General features: G+C 35.4%; 1 protein-coding gene across 1 annotated transcript; it reads left to right on the top strand.

Moving 5' to 3' along the window:
• The first annotated feature begins 14,847 nt into the window (after positions 1–14,847).
• On the top strand, positions 14,848–18,073 carry LOC121257854 (repressor of RNA polymerase III transcription MAF1 homolog). The gene is made up of 10 exons (XM_041159103.1): positions 14,848–14,879; positions 14,990–15,060; positions 15,950–15,999; positions 16,278–16,351; positions 16,437–16,499; positions 16,877–16,964; positions 17,307–17,369; positions 17,664–17,743; positions 17,822–17,893; positions 17,974–18,073. Exons 1-10 carry the CDS (start codon positions 14,848–14,850, stop codon positions 18,071–18,073), a joined length of 693 nt encoding a protein of 230 aa, XP_041015037.1.
• The last annotated feature ends 1,697 nt before the right edge of the window (positions 18,074–19,770 follow it).

Raw genomic sequence — 19,770 nt, forward strand, 5'->3', positions numbered from 1 at the left:
TTATATCATCTTCTTATCCAAACATGCCCTTAGTTTATTGGTAAAACTCTTTTGCATAGACTTTAAATAAGATGTGATGAATTAGGAATGTCAAGAGGACAAAACCCATTCCTCTTATTCATTTCTTTTAATTGTGTGTTACGTACGCGTTATCAAATTTTGCATTACTTACATGTTATCATGACGATTAGCTCATAATTAATATTTTCTTTATTTTTATAAATGAGCTCTTCTACGTATAAATAAATTTGCAAATAAATCTATATACTAATATTGACGTGGATTATTTTGTCAGATATTAATTAAAGAAAGAAAGAAAGAGATCGTTTCATTAAAGTTTATATTTTCACCTCAGCATTGGTGCGCGTATTAGTACGCAAATCCACTTACAATCAAATTTTTCCTTTATAAAGAGATAACTCCTCTATGCGGTTCAAAACTCATGGCCTCACCCTCCCTTTTTTTCACTTACTATAAAGAAAAAATATACTAGTTAAATTATAAGTCAACATGTTGTTCTTATTGTTCCTATCTAGCATGGAAGGCCAACCTATCGTACTTATTATTTCTATCTAGCATAGAAGGTCGTGGTTGAACTATAGCTTAGTCTTGCTAGTCTCTGCCTATCTCTGATTGAGCACCTAAAACCATATCAAGCACATGTCATAAGTCATAAGACTTGCATTTGTTCATTGTGTTGTCATACGAGTTCTTCTAATCGGAGTACTTACACCGCACACCTGCTAGCTTTTTTTTTTTTTTTACCTAAAATGCGCGTTTTGAAATATGAAACAACAATCTCATTTCAAAGGGTCTCGTCATTTATGTATATATGGACTACAAATTTCGTACAAGTTTGAAAGATTGAAAGGGATTGTCTACCATTTCTGTACATATGGACTAAAAATTTAAGTAGAAATTGTAAAACTTTCATCTTTTCTATAATCTTTTTGAAGGGTTTCCGTCGTGCTAGTATATAGAAGCAACCAAACAAAAATAGTTTCTCCTTCACCTTTGGGCTCAACAGAAATAACCCCAGATCCAGCATCCACTGGTGAAAAGTCATCGTCGTTAGACAATCAAAGTAAACCTTTCTCCAGCTCCTATCAATGAACCTCCTCCAAGTGGAGCTTTTTCTATCTCGATTAGCTCTATCAGTTCCCTTGGAGCATCCACTGCTTCATCTCTTCTTCTATTATTCTCAACTTGAATATGTTTGCATGATTGAGTTTTTTTTTTTCATTTTTTTTTATTACCATTGATTTTCATGCAGACCTTAAGCTTAGTGGTTTCAACTGGGTTTTCAAAGGTTGAATGGCTTTTTAATTTCCACTGATATTGAGACATGATGAAGGAGGAAGCAATAGGGGAAGAAGTTTGCCCTAGACTTTCGACATGGTCGCACAAGGGGGTTTGTCCTAGAATTGGTCGAACGAGAAAGTTGATTTTCTAAATTAAGAGAGCAGCGGAAAATAATGAAATTGAGAGAGAGAGAAGCGACAGAAAGGGGAGAACTTGAATTTGAGAAACAAATCAAATCTTAATCTATACATATCACTTGGTTGTGAGGCTAACATCCAAACACCCAACTTTTAAATTATTGAACTCATCTCAACTCAAAATCTCTTTACACGTGGGACCCACAACTTTTTTCAACTCAACACATCTTTACATACGGGACCCATAACTTTTTTCGACTTCCCATAAATACATCTAAACTCATCTTAACATCCAAACACATCTAAACTCATCTTAAGTGGGTTTTACAAAACTCACTCCACCATCTTAACTCACTATTATTCATAAAGAATTCAACTCATCTCAACTCAACTCAATATCCAAAATGGGCATAGTAGACTAGATTTTTCATGTACACGGGTGTGTAATGTGGTCTGACTGACCTTTCAAGTTGATTTTTCCATTATTATATGCCTAAGGAAAAATCTATTCGGCTGCCGGTTTTATTTTCCTACATTGCACACCTGACGTGGCGAACACAGTCTAGGTGGCCAAATCACAGTTCTCAACAGAGTAGGGAAAAATAGATCTCGTGCTCGTCGTCTAAAAATTTCTAACTTTCTTCCTGTGCTCCTTTCTCTCATCTTGACTTCCTCCTCTCTCTCTCTCTCTCTCTCTCTCTCTTTTCCTTCCGTGCTCCTCTATGTGATTCTAGGGCAAAGTCAATTATTGCAAACTCGAAATTGTGTATAGACTAGATATGCGAACTCAAGTTGATGTTGAAGAGAAACAATGCCTGAGTCCAGATCTGTGGCCACATCACAATAAGCTTTCGGCCAAATCTTGGTTTATGGTTCCCCAGTACAATGACAGGGTAAGATAGTTTTTCTTGTGTATATATATACATTGATTTTTGTTTGGTTAGACGTGATTGTAAACTGGTGTTGTGTGTAACATTTTGTATGGAGGTTGTTTTGTGTTAATTTTTGCATGAATGTTTGAATATGTTTCTTTTTTTTTTTTTTTTTTGCGACCATCAGCTATTTGATGAAATTACTTAGCTAAAAGGACATTGTGTGTGTCTGAAATTTTCAGTCTTACACGAATACGAAAATATTCCCAATGGTCAAATTTATGTCCTTGTTCCCTGGACATAGTAGCAAGAATAACATTTTAGCATTGGGCAGTGCACTTTCAAAACTAAAATATAGATTTTTTTTTTTTTTTTTGCAGTTGTTTGTTGATGTGTTGCTACTAAATAGTTAAAGATAACTCCTACCTGGTGAAAAAACTGAAGTTTGGTTAGCAACACTTGTAGCTTGAGGTCCTTTTCTAATTTCAAAATTTTTTAATGGTATAGCAGTTAATGTGTGTGCGTGTGCGTGGTAGAGACATAGAGAGAGAGAGAGAGAGAGCTTTGCCAGTAGCAGTCAGTAAATTATTGTATAAGGGAAGATGTTCTAGCCTAGAAAATAGGTGTTTCAGTTACAAAACTAATACTTGAATATAATGTGTAGTATTGAAGTTACTTGACATCCATACATTCTAAAATTTATGTCTGTGCAATTGTTGTTGTTGTTCTTTGACAGTGTGAGATTGAAAGTTCAATATCTAACCATAATAGTAATGACAGATAAAATGTTACGAAAATGTGATGAAACCATATGTTCCATGCTTGGTGCAGTTTCAAGCCCCATGTTGAAAAAGTTTTTAATTTGAGGAGTTTGGATGTTTTGGAAGTTATGCTTTTGAAATTCTTATGACTGGCTTTTTTGAGTTTTGTAGGGCAATTGAAATATTAGAGAGATGACTAATTTTTTTTGTTTAGCATGGACATTTTGCTTGCTTTCACTATCATTTAGTTTTGTTCTCATTTAGATTACCTATGACATCGAGTCAATCATCATCATGTGTAGTTGATGTGCTTCTAACGAAATCACCAATTTGTTGGTGTGGTTTGAAAATACTACTAAAGACCTCCTAAACTAACAAAAATATTGGAAGAAAATTTTATGCATGTCCAAAGTATAACACAATAAATTACTTTTGAATTTGTCATATTTAACATTTAAAATTCTTAAATTGTATGCAGTGATAAGTAATATATCAATTCTTCATATGGATATATATAGTTCAATTGGTAGAAGAGAAAATTCAGACAAGAGAGAATGTAGTTTGAAAGAGGGAAGATGATGTATTGTTGAGTAAATATGAAGCTCATAAAGAAAAAGATCTAATAGAGAGAGAATGGTCTTCACAAGCAAGAGGAAGAACTTAGAAAGTGGATTGTATAGAATAGATATACACGTATACTATTGTGTTTGTATTGGTAGCTATTTATTTTAATAGTTTTTTATTGGCTCAGACTATAGATATATGGCGCTACTGTTGATTGTAAATAGATGGTTCGGACGGTAATTATAACGCTATACTCTCTATGAATATCATTATGAATATGTATGGTAATGGATGTTAAATTTATGATTTGTGAGATGACTGATAATGGTACTGGATCATTTTGGAATAATATTATACATCTTGAAAACAAGGAAAAACAACATTCATATAATATTTTATTAAATCTTTTAAAGAAATCAACAGGCTACACAATTTCATCCTCATAAATTCACAACAAACAATCATCTTCGCAACTTCTCCACAATTTCATCCTACAACACTTGTGAGATCTAAAAAATATGGACTTATGTGGGTTGACAGTACTATGATTGTAAGCAATCTCAAGAGTGGTCAAAACTCATACTCCATTCACCAAGTGAGCATTTACATTCACCTTACAATCCATTTTAATTGTTGGTGATGGCCTCGACTGATTGTTGTGACTAGGATGGTACTTTTCATCATGCGCACACCTAATTGTTACATATTTTGCACTCTCATCTGCCTCTATCTTCGTCCTAAATGTCTTCACACCCAAACTCCAATTACTTTGCATATTATTTGTAATAGCCAGAAGCTCTTTCTCAGTGGCAAACTCTATACCAAATTCTGGCTCTTCAACTCATTCATCATCATCTGATACTTCATTAGTCCTCTCTACCTCTGCCTCTTTATTTACGTTGGATGAAGTTTCTAAAAAATGAAAATGTATGGTTGGGATTAGCATTAATATTATATACAATGAATGTTAGTTTATCAAGTTAAAAGTCCAATATCGTTAGTAATATGATAGCTTTGATCAGTCGTATGATGCACTTCCAACATTCTTTAACTTTCAGCACTATTAGGCACAATTGATTAATCACTTACATGTTAGAGAGTCTTTTCAAGTCGTCTCAACTCCTCTAAATTACTTAACAGAGAGTAAGCCATGATTGGTGGATGCTGCAACTAGGCATGGTGTTAGAAAGATTGAAACGCACGTACGAAACAAGATTTAAAAAAATAAATAAAAGACATTTACCTAGATAAACTCTTGAAATCATCTCAACTCCTCTGGATTACTCGACGGAAGGTAGATCATAGTTGGTCCAAAAGATGGCATAGTTGGTGGATGCTATAATTAGGTGCGGTGTTAGAAAGATTCGAATGCACATACGAAAAAAGATTTTTAAAAAATAAAAGACATCTACCTTGATAGGCTCTTGAAATTATCTCAACTCTTTCGGATTACTCAACGAAGAATAGGACATATTTGATCCAAAATGTGGCATAGTTGGTGGATACTGCAAGCAGGCATGGTGTTAGAAATACTCAAATGCACATATGAAAAAATATTTTTAAAAAATAAAAGGCATCTACCTCAATGGTACGGATATAAATTTGGATATGTATTTAAATGCATCATAAATGGTAGGTTGTATGGATATTTGAGATAATAACATCCCTATAATACACAAATAAGCAATGCATTAAGTAAATGGAAATATGAGACACAACGACATATCCAAATGACCAATGTGTATCATAACTGGGTCGGTAAAATCGATGTAGAAGCCTAGGTGGCCTTCCATCTTTCTCTTTGCCCATCACGCTATTTCAATTGGGTCGGTGAAATCAATGTAGAAGGCTTGGTGCACTCTAATGCTCACTCTCTTTCATTTTTTATACAAACTCTTTATTTTGTCTCACCTTAGGTGCAAACAATTTTCTTTGAGCATCATAATAATGTCCAAAATAGCAACCAACTACAACCAACCACTGTAGATCCAAAAAACAGAAAAATCAACAACCAACCACAAATCCAACAAACCAATAAAAAAGCACATTAAAAAACAAAACAAAAACAAACAACAAACCACCCATGAGCTACCCATGTTATCATTCAGCTACTAAATCACCACTTACAACGTCAAAGTCGACCAAACTTTTATAATTAACATAATTATATTTTTTCCTTTAATAATTACTTTTAATATAATCTCAAGAAGTTGGTAAGTCACAAAAAATGGAATTAGATAGAAAATTAGAGGGGGCGACAACAATCTCTTTCCTTTAACTTTGTTGAGAATTTAGCTAGGTATAGAAAAGAAGACATACCTATGTAAAAGAGTTGAAGACAACCAAAAACACATCCAAAGTTTCGATTGTGGAGAAGGCTGCAACCAATGTCTATGGACAAAGATAAATGGAGATAAGCCGAACACAGTATGTGTTGGATCAATTGGGGCTTTTAGTGAGTCGTTTTTCTCGACGGCCCCAGATGATGGTGGACGTAGAAGATGTAAGTGAGATTGGCAGATGAGAGAATGCGGGTGGAGGGGAGAAACGTCGGGGGGGGGGGGGATCGAAATAGAGTTCAGATAGGGTGAAAAAAATTTGAAAAAAAAATTGAAATAGAGTTCAATAGGCAAAACACATGTATTTAGTTTAGGTTAGCAGTAAAAAAAATATATAAAAAAAACACCTCAGCAGGTGCGGTGTATAAATAGAAGGGTAGTTGAGGAGAAGAACTCGTATGCCTATATATATGAAGTTATTTTCTAGTTAAGTTTGTTTTAGATGTAGATGAAGAAATTGTTTGGATGAAAGATGGCCCTGTGTTGAAGATGTGTCAAGTTTTTATATTTGTATTTCATTAATGGCACTTTTGTAAATAGATTAATGGCAAATTTGTAATATTTAATTGATCACAATGTTGTAATTATATATATTTGTATATAAAAGGCAATTGTGCCTACGGGAATCATGAGATGCAGAAGAAAAAAATACTTTACCTTTTCCTTTGAAGCCGTGTGCGATATTGGAGAGAAACAGAAGGGTTTTTTTCAAACTCTAGTTTTACCAAGATCAAATTGAAACTTGTGGAGATGATCAAGCGTGTTTTATGGGGTGATTTCGTTAAAGGATAATATGAGGAAGACAATCCATATTTTGTGCGGTGATCAATGATTGTAAGTGATTATAAACTCAAGTTTTGATGTATTCTTCAATAATAAAGACTCCTAGACTGTTCATGCCTTGGATATAGACCATTAGGGTTGAACCACATAATTTCTTATGTTAATTTCGCATTCATTTTATTATTCTTGTTTTTATTTTTATCTTGCATGAGTATATAATGTGATTTCGAGTTTCTCATGTATTTAAAGTATAGAACTAAACCGATCACATTAATCATATAATTTCTTGGTGATTTGGTTGTCTGATAGTCAATATTAAATTACATATTACAACCAGTTACGTTAATTTGGTTATTTGAATATTTTTTTGTGAAAGATTGAAATTATAACAAGTGGTATTAAAAGCTTTGGTTCGATGGGGATTGCAAGGTCTGATATCGAAAAGTTTGATGGAAAAATGATTTTGAGTTGTGGAGGATTAAGATGAAAGCCATTTTCACTCAACAAGGTCTCCAAGAAGCTCTTCTTGGAGAAAAGAATATGAAATCTGTTGAAGAGAATGATAAGAAAGAAATCTTGAGAAAGGCTCACAACAACTCATTCTTTCTCTCGGAGAAAAAGTTCTAAGGGAGGTAGCCAACGAAGACACCGCTGCTGGAATCTGGTTGAAATTAAAGAGCCTCTACATGAAAAAATCTCTGGCCAACTGACTGTACAAGAAAACAAAGCTCTACATATTCAAGATGTCCGCAGGTATATCGATTTCTGACCATCTCAATGTTTTTAATAAAATTATTTTAGATTTGACAAATATTGATATTAAAATTGATGATGAAGATCGAGCAATTCTATTGTTGAGCTCTCTGGATAATTCTTATGCTAGTTTGAAAGAGATCATGATGTATGGGAAGGAAATACTGACCTTAGATGAGATTCATGTTGTATTACACTCCAGGGAATTACAAGCCATGTCTGAAATAAAATTTGAAGCTGTCGAGGGCTTGACTGTGAGAGGGAGAGCTGAAAAAAGAGATCAAAAGGGAAATAACAGTAAAACAATGTGAGATGTAGTCTAAGTCTAAAGGGAAGAAATTAAAATGCTTCCTATGTCACAAAGATGGCCATTTCAAAAGAGATTGCCCAAATAAGAAATCTAACACAGGAGATGGGTCTAAGGAGGAGGGGAATGTTTCGGTTGTGAGTGATGGGTATGAGAGTGCCGAGGTTCTAAATGTGTCCGAGGTTGATTCAAGAAAAGAATTGATCATTGACTCAGGATATTCTTTTCACATGTGTCCTAATAAAACATGGTTTGAAATTTTCAATAGTTTAGATGGGGGTTTGTGATGCTTGGCAACAATAAATCTTGTAAAATTCAGGGTATAGGGTCAATGAGACTAAGGCTCCATGATGGTATTGAAAGACTCTTAATTGACGTTAGATACATACCTAAATTAAAAAGGAACCTAATCTCGCTAGGTTTGTTAGACCAATCCGGGTACACTTTTAAATCTGAATATGGATCTTTGAGGGTTGCTAAGGGTTCACTCATCGTGATGAAATGAGTCATTAAAAATGGATTGTATACTGTCACTAGGAAAACTATTATAGGTGAGGTTTCTTCTATCCTAGAGAAGGGTGATGATAGGGTTGTTCTATGACCCAAAAGGTTAGGTCACGTGAGTCACAAGAGACTTTTAGAACTCTATAAGCAAGGGTTGCTAGGTGAGAAAAAACTAAAAAATTTATTTTTTTTGTGAGGATTGCATCATTGGGAAAGCAAAAAGGGTAAGTTTTAAAACAGCCACTCATCCTACAAAACAAACCCTGGACTATGTGCACTCGGACATTTGGAGTCCAGATACAACTCACATGGAGGGGGAAGTTATTTCCTCTCTATAATTGATGACTATTCTAGAAAAGTGTGGTTGTACATTCTTAAAAATAAGAGTGACACTTTTGAGAAATTCAAGGAATGAAAGAAATTGGTAGAAACTCAAGAATTAATGAAGGTTCGGAAATTAAGAACTGACAATGGGCTTGAGTATCTCTCAAGTGAATTCAATCAGTTTTGTTAGAATGAGGGTATGACTTGGCATAAAACAGTAAGGGAAACCCTCAACAGAATGATTTAGCTAAGAGGATGAATATGACCATATTGGAGAGGGTTAGATGCTTACTATCAAACTCGAGACTTCCTAAATCTTTTTGGGCTGAAGTTGCCACAACTGCAGTCCATTTAATTAATAGGAGTCCTTCTACAACCATAGGGTTTAAGACTCCTCAAGAAATGTGGATTGGAAAATCTTCTAACTATGACTACTTAAGCGTGTTTGGGTGTGTTGCGTATGCTCACATCAGAACTGACAAACTGAAACCAAGGGCTATGAAATATATTTTTGTAGGGTACCCTGAAGGAGTAAAAGGGTACAAGTTATGGATTGATGAGCCAGGGATACAAAAATGTGCCATTAGTAGAGATGTGGTTTTTAATGAACATGAAATGGCTCGAGTGAAAATTAAAAAACTTGAACCCACTCAAGATATTAACCCTGAGAAGATAGATCTTGAGGTGGAGCAACCTGACAATAATTTGAGAAAATTAGAAGGTCAGGATGCTAAGACTCAAACTTCCACTTTAGGTGATGAGAACTAAGGTGGAGTTAATTCATACAACTTGGTTAAGGATAGAAAAAAGAGGGTTATAAAACCCTCCAAGAGGTATGGTCAAGTTGAGATGACTGTTTATGCTTTGACCATAGCAGATGAAGTTGTAAAAATGGATCCTAGATCCTACAAGGAAGACATGGAAAGTATTGAGTCTCATAAATAGGTACAGACCATGGATGAAGAAATAGATTCTTTGAAAAAGAATCATGTTTGAGAAATGGTCATTAAGCCTAAAAAGGCTAAGTTGGTATGGTCTAAATGGATCTACCAAAGAAAAGAGTGCATACCAGGAGTTAAGGGTCCTAAGTATAAGGCTAGACTGGTAGCAAAGGGATTCACTCAAAGGGAAGAGATAGATTTTAATGAAATTTTTTCACCTGTTGTTAAACACAGTTCAATAAGGTTAATTCTATCCTAGACTGCTTATGAAGATTTACACTTGGAGCAATTAGATATAAAAACAGCTTTCTTGCACGGTGAACTAGATGAGACTATTTACATGCAACCCCTTGAAGATTATGTAAATGAGTCCAACATTGATCATGTCTGTTTACTTAAAAATTCATTTATTGGACTTAAACAGTTCCTAAGGCAATAGTACAAAAGATTTGACTCTCATATATTGGACAATGGGTTTAAATGAGCCATTATGATAGTTGTGTGTACTTTAGGCATTCCGGAGACCACATTATCTACTTACTCTTGTATGTAGATGACATGCTTATAGCATGTACGGATGCCGATCTAATTGAGAAAGTCAAATGTATACTGAAAATAGAATTTGAGATGAAGGAACTTGGGCCAGCTAAAATGATATTAAGTATGGAAATAGTTAGAGATAGGAAAAAAGGACTTCTCTATCTATCTCAGAAAAACTATATCACCAAGATCCTCAACAGGTTTGACATGTCTAATTTAAAACTTGCTAGCACGCCAATAGGACATCATTCAAAACTGTCAATAAATAAAGCTCCTAAAACCGAGGAAGACATTAGATTTATGCAAGATATACCCTATGCAAGCATGGTGGAAATTATCATGTATGCTATGGTATGCTCTAAACTTGACTTAACCTATGCTGTTAGCATGGTAAGTCAGTTTATGAGTAACCCTGGGAAGCCACATTGACATGCTATAAAGTGGGTATTACAGTACTTAATTGGAACTCAATGTCTAGAATTGAGGTTTGGAAGGGATGTGCAACAGGGGAGTGAGTTAGAGGAATTTTTGGATTCTGACTATGCTACTAATTTGGATACTGGAAAATCTTTGACTGGGTATATATTTACAATATTTGGAGGGGCTATTAGTAGAAAGCTAATTTACAATCTGTAGTTGCTTTATCAACAACTGAAGTTGAATATATTGCTATGACAGAAGCAATAAAGGAGGCTATGTGGTTAAATGATTTTTCACACGAGTTAGGCATATTTAAAGGTGTTATCACAGTTCAGTATACCAAAGCATTATACATCTTGCCAAGAATTCAGTATACCACGAAAGATCTAAACACATAGACATTCGACTTCATTTTGTAAGAGATGTAATAGCATCTGGAGAGGTTAAAGTAAACAAGGTTCTAACTGAGAAAAACCCTTATGATATGATGACAAAATCCCTACCAGCTACCAAGTTTAGGCATTGCCTAAATTTGATTAATATGAGGAGCTATTAGAGTTTGAATTACTTTGCAGGAACAATTTAGAGGAAGAAGAAGATCACTTTGTAAAGATAAAAGACTTGTCAAGGTAGAGATTTCTTAAAGATGTGTCAAGTTTTTATATTTGTATTTCATTAATGACACTTTTGTAAATAGATTAATGGCAAACTTGTAATATTTAACTAATGACAAAGTTGTAATTATATATATTTATATATAAAAAGCAATTGTGCCTAAGGGAATCATGAGATGCAGAAGAGAAAAATACTTTACCTTTTACTTTGAAGCCGCGTGCGATACTGGAGAGAAACAGAAGGGGTTTTTTCAAACCCTAGTTTTACCAAGATCAAATTGAAGTTTGAGGAGATGATTAAGTGTGTTTTTATAGTGTGGTTTCGTTAGAAGATAATATGAGGAACCAATCCATATTTTGCGCGGTGATCAATGGTTGTAAGTGATTGTAAACTCAAGTTTTGATGCATTCTTCAATAATAAAGACTCCTAGACTGTTCTAGCCGAAGATGTAGACCATTAGAGTCGAACTACATAATTTCTTGTATTGATTTTGCATTTATTTTATTATTCTTGCTTTTATTTTGATCTTGCATGAGAATATACCGTGCTTTCGAGTTTCTATGTGTTTAAAGTAGAGAACTAAACCGATCACGTTAATCATATAATTTCTTGGTGATTTGGTTGTCTGATATTCAATATTAAATTACATATTACAACCAGTTATGTTAATTTGGTTATTTGAGTATTTGTTTGTGAGATGCTAAAATTATAACACTCTGAGGTAGTCTGGTTTTAGAGGATAAAGTTGTAATGGATATGTTTTTGTTGTGTTTCGTAGCCCGAACAGTTCCGTAAAGCCCAAGCTCATAGTCACCTGCAACTAAGAAGAAAGAGAGGCTCATGTGGCCTCTGGGGTCACTCTGATGCCTAAGTCAGTGGATAATTCTTTGGTGAAGAAGAAGGAAATATGGAACAAGGTTGGATTGTTAAGCCAATTGAATTGAGACTCTCCCATAGGAGGGTTCTCCATTATTCATACCTGATTCGGGCTCTTCTGTTGAGGGAGATCGTGGTGTGTCAGACGTTAGACCTACCACTACTCATTCTCTATTACTTCAGTAGGTGTCAGTCCACGACCTAGCGGGAGATCGTGCTGTGCCAGTCGTCCTAGGTTTGTCTGGTCGCCACTTCCCTGTCATGCTAGTAGGTGTCAGATCACGAGCGAGCCGTCCTTGGCTCGTGGGACGTGTCGTTGCTTGCCGGATTCCCTGACACTGATTCGGGTTGGCTCATGCCTTGGGTCCGTGACTCTAGGACCGGGCACGTGCCGCTGTAGTGCTCGTCCGGCCCGGTTATTAGGCTTGTTAATTCGTCGACCCTCGAAGCATTCCTCCTGATACTCCCGAGCCTTGAGTCGACAGACCAATCTTGATTGGGTCTGCGCTCACTTCCCGATCCTCTCGCCCCGGGCTCCCAACTTCCTCCCTTGGACGGGTAATTTCGTATTTTGGACCCTTCTGCAAGGTGTTGCGCGCTCGATCTTTGATTCTGTGGCCTAGAGTCTTTAGCTCCCCTCTTCCGGCCCGGACTTCGTGGTTGGGCTTTCCTAGACTAGGGCCCTTCCAGGATAGGCCTCCCTCACAAGATACTTTTCGATTGAATATAGATACATATTTGTTTCAAAAAAGGAAGAAAAAAAAAAGATATCGAATTATTTTAACCTTCTTTTGGGTGTAAAACGGACTCTTACATCCCTTTTTCCAAAGTTGGGCCGAATTGGGCTGAATGGGCCAGGCCGACCTGGCCTCTTGCCGTTGCTCGCCGCTAGTCCGCTCGCACACGAAACTCCATTCCCAGCAACCGTATGTCTCGTTGTCCCGATTCCCGAATCAAAATCCACCAATATAGAATATTCAAATCTAGAGCTCTTTAAAGTTTAAAACCTTTTGTATCAACCGCCGTGCCACAACCCAAATCCACTGAATTACAGCGGGGAGCTCAAGTTTTTCCAGCAGTTTGACAGAATTCTGCTCCAACGGGTACTTCAGTTGTTCCCTTTGCTTTTCAATTCGTTCAATCTGGTCTGTTTTCCGGCTTCTCTGTCGTATTTTCATTCCTGTTTGTTCTTTCTTTCTCTTTTTGTATTAACCTCCGATTTATGGAACATATGCGGGTTTATTGCTTTATTATAGCACTTGCAGTGCTAAGTTACCTATCTTTTTTTGTGGGTCATCGTTTGTCGTTGTTATTTAAGAGTCAACGATATAGTTTGACAGGGGATTATTGGTTGGACTTGTATTTTTTTTTTTTTTTTTTTTGTTGAATTTATTTACAGTTTGAGGTTGGTAGTGCAGTATTATTACCAAAACACTGAATTCTATGATGTTGGACTGTTTCTCCGAAGTTAAGTGCAATCTCAGGCCGATGCCCAATGATTAATATTTTGTTCTGCGGGGGAACAAAAATCTTGGGTTCATAATTGAAGAAAATGTCGAAGTGGTAGAAATATTTGCAATTGTGGGAGTTGAATCATTGGATTGCGGGCTTCCTTGGAACCACTGACCTATACCCAGTTGCCACCATATTCTATTTCAAAAGTAGGTTAATAATGGATGACGATGAACTTGAATTACAAAATTGGAAAGACATGGATTGTGGGTGGGTGGGTGGGTGGAGTTCTCAGGTGGAAATTTGGGCACATCGTATGTCTACCAAATGAGCAATGAGAAAGCACAAAGTAAAGGGGCAAATGGGTTTTGTCAATGGTGACGGCTGCATAAAGAAATGTTGGTGAGGATGGTTGAAGATATTTGTGGAGATGGGTTTAATGATGTCGGGAAAGAATGGAAGATAATAGTGGTGGTGGTGATGTGGGTATTGTCAACTGGAAATAATGTGGGTCTTCTATTAGTTGTGATGATGATAGCTGATGGTAATCTGTATTTATGGTGAGCAGATGGCTTCTAATTGCGAAAAAAATCATTTGGTACGAATTTGACAAGGGAACAAAATTTTTGCTGTTGGAGGTCATGATTCCGATTGGAGAAACTTTCCCTTTCTCCATTTTCCTTATTATTTTTCTTCTCTATTGTTTGTTGCATCAAGTTGGTAGGGTTAGATGTTGGGCTTCACTGTATAATTAGGGTTTTGTTGATGATAGATAAATTGTCTGTCCAATCAGGTATCAAGATGTGCTTATTCTTAAAGTCCTTTTTTCATATTACATAATTTGTTTTTATCTTGATTATTATCGTCATCATTTTTATGGTTATTATTGGCAAAGTCATAAAGTTGGCCAAGTGGCAGGCAATAATTAGGTCTGGTTGTGTCAAATCTTCAGGAACTGTACTTATAAAAAAAAAATCTTCAGGAACTGCTTCCGTTTTGGATTTCAAGATCTTATAGTTGTTTAATATGCTTGCTGTTGTCAAAAATAAAATATGCTTGTTGTTGTATGTTGAGTGGATTTATGTATACTTCCTGTGTCTCGGGATAATATACTTTTCCATCGTTCATAAAATTTATCTTACAAATATTTAAAAAAAAAAAAAAATGCATGCTGTTGAGGACCAACATTTTGCAATCTAGTAGCTTCCAGAAGCTAAACTGATCTATTTCATGGTTCTTTCTTTGTTTAACATTTTCCATTTGTTCATAGTTGTTGTTTATCGAACAGGAGATTTTTAGTGTTAGTATATTACCTACTGCATCAAAATCATTGCAATCATTGGCAGTATACTCACCATGAAGTTCTTAGAGTACACTCCTCTGGACAGGTAATTGTTTAATAACTAAGTAAAAGAATTAAACTCTACTTATTTGACTTCAATAAGTGCACCTTTTTCTCTGATTTCAGCATTAACATTTATTTCTCTACTTTTTTCAGGCTAAATGATTTCTTGACTCATTTAAATCTTGGAGACAGTACCATTAAAGGATGCCTTGAGGCTTACTCATGTAAGAACTGTCAATTTGGTCTGAATGCCTCTTCCATTAGGTTTCTTTCATTATTTATAGAAAAGAGTTACAATGTTTGCTAGATATCTTAGCGTAATTTTAGCCCCAAATTTCTGTCGATTTCTCTATAACACATTAAGTGTCTATACACGTTAAGTCTATTTATAGTTAGCCTAATTCTCTACTATACAATCTAAATATAGAAAGACCTAAATTATATACATAACATCCCCCCTCAAATTGATGTTGTTGGATCAAGAAGCATCAATTTGTCAACCAAGAACTGATGCCGGTGCCGAGAAAGAGCTTTAGTGAATATGTCTGCAGTTTGATGTTTAGTGGAAATGTGAGGGAGAGTAATCACATGTTTGTCAAAGGATTCACGTATGGAATGGCAATCGACTTCGATATGTTTTGTACGCCCATGGAAGACAGGATTAACGGCGATCTGAATAGTATTAGTATTATCAGCATGAAGAGGAGTGGGATGCAATTGAGGAAAACCAAGTTCACCTAATAACCCACGAAGCCATGTGGGCCCATAACCCACTGGTCCCAGGATCGAACCTGGCTCTGATACCATGTGAATTTGGTCTGAATGCCTCTTCCATTAGGTTTCTTTCATTATTTATAGAAAAGAGTTACAACGTTGGCTAGATATTTCAGCGTAATTTAGCCCCTAATTTCTGCCGATTTCTTTGTAACACGTTACGTGTCTATACACGTTAAGTTTATTTATAGTTAGCCTAATTCTCTGCTATACAATCTAAATATTGAAATACCTAAATTATATACGTAACAAGAACAAGTTTACTACTTTGTTTTTTAAACTTATAAAAGTATTTGCTATTAATTCAAGATTGACTTGGTTCTCTTTTGTTTCTTTTAGGCAAACACACTGGAACGGATAAGAAACTCTCTGTCAGCTTGGAGAATGAGGTAAATCTGGCATGTTAAATATATTGCAGGTTTGATTATTATGATGGACAACTTCCTTAAAACATTTTCGACTTTTTCCTTTTCCTTTGAGATTTTTCCCACTCTTTTTTCAGCTGTTAGGATTCTTTGCTCTTCTCCTGTTTATTTGTTGAATAAAAGAGAATAAATTTCTTAATTATTTTGTCTTACATGTCTTTTTTATATTCAACAGCAGATTTGATTTGTTGTTTATATTTTTAGGACTTTGTGTTTGTGCTTGATTCTGACTTTTACTTCAGATCCTTGATTATCTCGGGAATTCATCAGACACAGACTCTTCCTCAGCATCTGATTTCTTGTTGAGCCGAACCAGGTGGAAATGTTAGCCATATTTGTCTTGGAAAGTGTAGGTTATCTCTTATGTTTCTTTGACTGGTTTTCATTTATGCTCATTCCAGCCGAAAGACATTGATCTACCTGGTGCTTACACTCAATCACATGTATCCAGATTATGACTTCAGGTATCTCTGTATGTTATGTTGTATAAAGACATTTTCATTTAACATATGCCTGAAAGGAGGATTACGGGTAATGCCATGGTCAGCTTATTTGGCGACTTGGCAACCCACTAAATAATCCTGTCTTGATTGCTGTGGGAGTGTTGTCAAATGGTTTGACAGACAGTTCAGAGGACTGTTGCTCTGGAAGGAGCTGAGAGTTCAAATCTCTCCATTTCCCAAGTATAATGTGGTCATTCTTACGGTTGGCTTATTTACTCATCTTAATGTTGTCATTCTTACAGTCATAATGTGGTCATTCATACTATAGATGATTTGTTGTGGTCTTTTCTATGGTTTCCTTATGTTGTTATGTTGCCTACATCGTTGGGGTTTTCTAGTACAGTGAAAGCTCACCAATTCTTCACAGAGGAAAGCTGGGACATTTTTAAGCAAATTGTTGATACCTACATGTTTGAAGCCTCAAAGGTATTGCCATAATAATGTTTGTTAGGTTTCTATGAACATTACTTTTGCCTAGCTAGTGCTATATTAGATTTTAATCTTATTCAACCTATTAAATGTCATGTGCATGTGCCCCTTCTCTTTCTTCAAAGAGTTACATGGGGTGGGGGAATAATTAACCACATTTCCTTCTTGTATCAGTTGTTAATTGTACTTTGGTGTCTCTCTTGTATATGTCCTATGTACATGGGCTATGCATATTATTAGCAACAATAAATTAACCACATTTCCTTTTTGAGGAAAAATAGAAATCTACATGTTCTTGAATGACCGGTATTGTTGGTTTGTTGGTCTATTCAATTGCAGGAATGGATTGAGACCAATGGGAGCAGTTCTCTGCTGGAGGCCTTGTACAAGTCTTTGGATGAGGTGAGCTTAGTTTAGAGAATTGACCCCTTAGGGTACAAACTTGTGGTCAAAAGGCAGGCCTGAGATGAGCTTTAGACTCGGGCATCTTGGGTTTGATTCCATTCTAAGAGTTTCCCTAGATTACTTGATACAAAGTTGTGGTGGGTGGGGTCATGTATTTGGAGTTTACTCCAAAGGGGTGGGTCCGAAGAGCCCTACTTTGGTGAAGTTCCACATCTTCAAAAAAAAAAAAAAAAGAGGAGGATTGGATGCCACTCATACCCAGTGGCAATTTTATGATATCCTGTGATGCAGGTTGTAAAGTCAACAGAATGTGAAATTTACAGTTACAATCCAGACACTGATGCTGATCCATTTTTGGAGAGGGGAGCCATGTATGTTTTGATTGATCCTTAATTGGCGTTAGTCTACATATTTGCAATATGACTTGGGCGCACTTATTTTCTTTTCAGATGGTCTTTCAATTTCTTCTTCTACAACAGGAAACTAAAACGGGTCGTGAGTTTTCGTTTGTGCTGTTTAAGGTAGGCTATTTTTTTAAATACTGTGTTCTCTACTAATCGTCATCGGTAGTTTTTGGCTCAATTGTTGCTATTTTCTGCAGTAATTTGGTGGCTGATGAATTTCGTATGGTTGAATTACCTTGTGAGGAAGATTCGGAGATCTTTGATGTTTTCAATGACATGGACATGAGAGTACAATAAGCTTGTTGATATGATGATTACATGTTAAGGTTCTTGACACATGTAGTTGTGCAATAACAAGTGCTGCACTCTTGAGGCTTTGGTGGCAGGATTAGACTTTCTACATTCCTGAATGTAGCCGGTCTCGGATAGTTGGAACAATTCTGTTGTATGAATGTATGTAAAAATATAACCAGGCTTGTACGCTGATATGGAACAACCCAAGTTTCTCAAAGACATTCCTCTTTCCTGTATGCATATATAGCATATTGTAGCCGGTGTCTGTGTAGTTAGGAAAAATGCCGTCTATATAATCCAGGCTTGTAAGCTGCTCATATGAGACAACCCAAGTTTCTCAAAGATGCTCCTCTTGACAAATGGTGCTCCTCTTGCCATAATTGTTCATTGCCCGTAATTCATTAAGCAGTTAATTTGACATCAAAATATAGCATGGACATGACATTGAATGAGGAGTTGATTTTCATTACTTTTTTATATAGATTATGCTCTTGAGTGCTATTAAATATCTTTTGGTTGAAGTAATGATGGGAGGTTATATATGGAACTTATATGATTGCTCTGTCATTGTCATTCTTTTTGTACTCTCGATGTTTTCCAATCCTTTTTTTTTTTCAATTATAAATTATATATATATATATATCATGTTAATTAAAATAAATATTTATATAGGCAATTTTAATTGCATATCATCTATTGATAGTATATCATGAATACCTATTCTGAAAGTGTTTAATAATTTTTCAAAAAAATAATAATTTTTTTTAAAGAAGGAAGCAATCCTGAGATCAGTATATATATAGTGGAGTGATAAGTTTAATCTTTGTTTTTTCTTTTTACTTATTTTTAAATTACGCTATGGAACAGTACCTATGGTGGAATAATATAATTAATACCTAATTATATAGTTTTAAAGAAATGTGGCAAATCATGATTAATTAACTAATTCCGCCAAACAATATCTTATGGTTTGGAGATTAATATATAACAGATCATCACTTTTAATATTCTTAGAAAAATGTGAAGAAGAAGTGCATGCATGCATGACCTTCTCGTCTATTTTGAAAGAGGATGGGGTCAAACTCGGTAGGTAAATTGTAAAGCTTGGATGTGCTCCCATGCCCACCTGATACAATTGACCTGAAAGTAAACCAGTTTTTGCAGAGAAAGCCATCATCCCTTTTTTTATTATCATTATTTAATGATTTCATTTTTAGGATCAATATCTCATATTTTTCACGTGTATATATCGTTGTGTGTGTGTGTGTATATATATATATTTCTATGATCGACCTGCAAACTCATTCACAATTCAAATAAATCGAACAAAATCAGACCTTTAAATGATAATAATATGAGATAATAAAAAGTACTATATATATATATTTATTTTGTTTATTAAAGTGATCATCGATTAAACACAACTGATGAATGGTATATTTCAATGCTCAGTACTATACTTAATTAATATCCTATTGAGAAATTTATCACCTATCTATATATATAGCGGTTGTTGTAGTCCTCATGACTCCTCAATTTCTTCGAATGCAAATGTCGAATGATGAGAAAAATAAAAAATAAAAAAAAGGAAATCAAACGTGTAAAACGACGAATTTATCACGTACGTACGAGATCGATCCATCCATGTTTAGTCAACACTATAATTAGTTGGTCAAAAATATCTGCTGGCAAAAGTGTTG

This window comes from Juglans microcarpa x Juglans regia, chromosome 3S (assembly GCF_004785595.1).
Source record: "Juglans microcarpa x Juglans regia isolate MS1-56 chromosome 3S, Jm3101_v1.0, whole genome shotgun sequence".
In the NCBI taxonomy this organism is placed as follows: domain Eukaryota; kingdom Viridiplantae; phylum Streptophyta; class Magnoliopsida; order Fagales; family Juglandaceae; genus Juglans; species Juglans microcarpa x Juglans regia.

Bases quoted from the DNA above. Each gene is read 5' to 3' on its own strand.
- LOC121257854 (XM_041159103.1), top strand. From the start codon at position 14,848: ATGAAGTTCTTAGAGTACACTCCTCTGGACAG. The intron at 15,061-15,949 runs GTAAGAACTGTC...TGTTTCTTTTAG, and splicing joins ATGCCTTGAGGCTTACTCAT to GCAAACACACTGGAACGGAT. The intron at 17,744-17,821 runs GTATGTTTTGAT...TTTTCTTTTCAG, and splicing joins TTTTTGGAGAGGGGAGCCAT to ATGGTCTTTCAATTTCTTCT.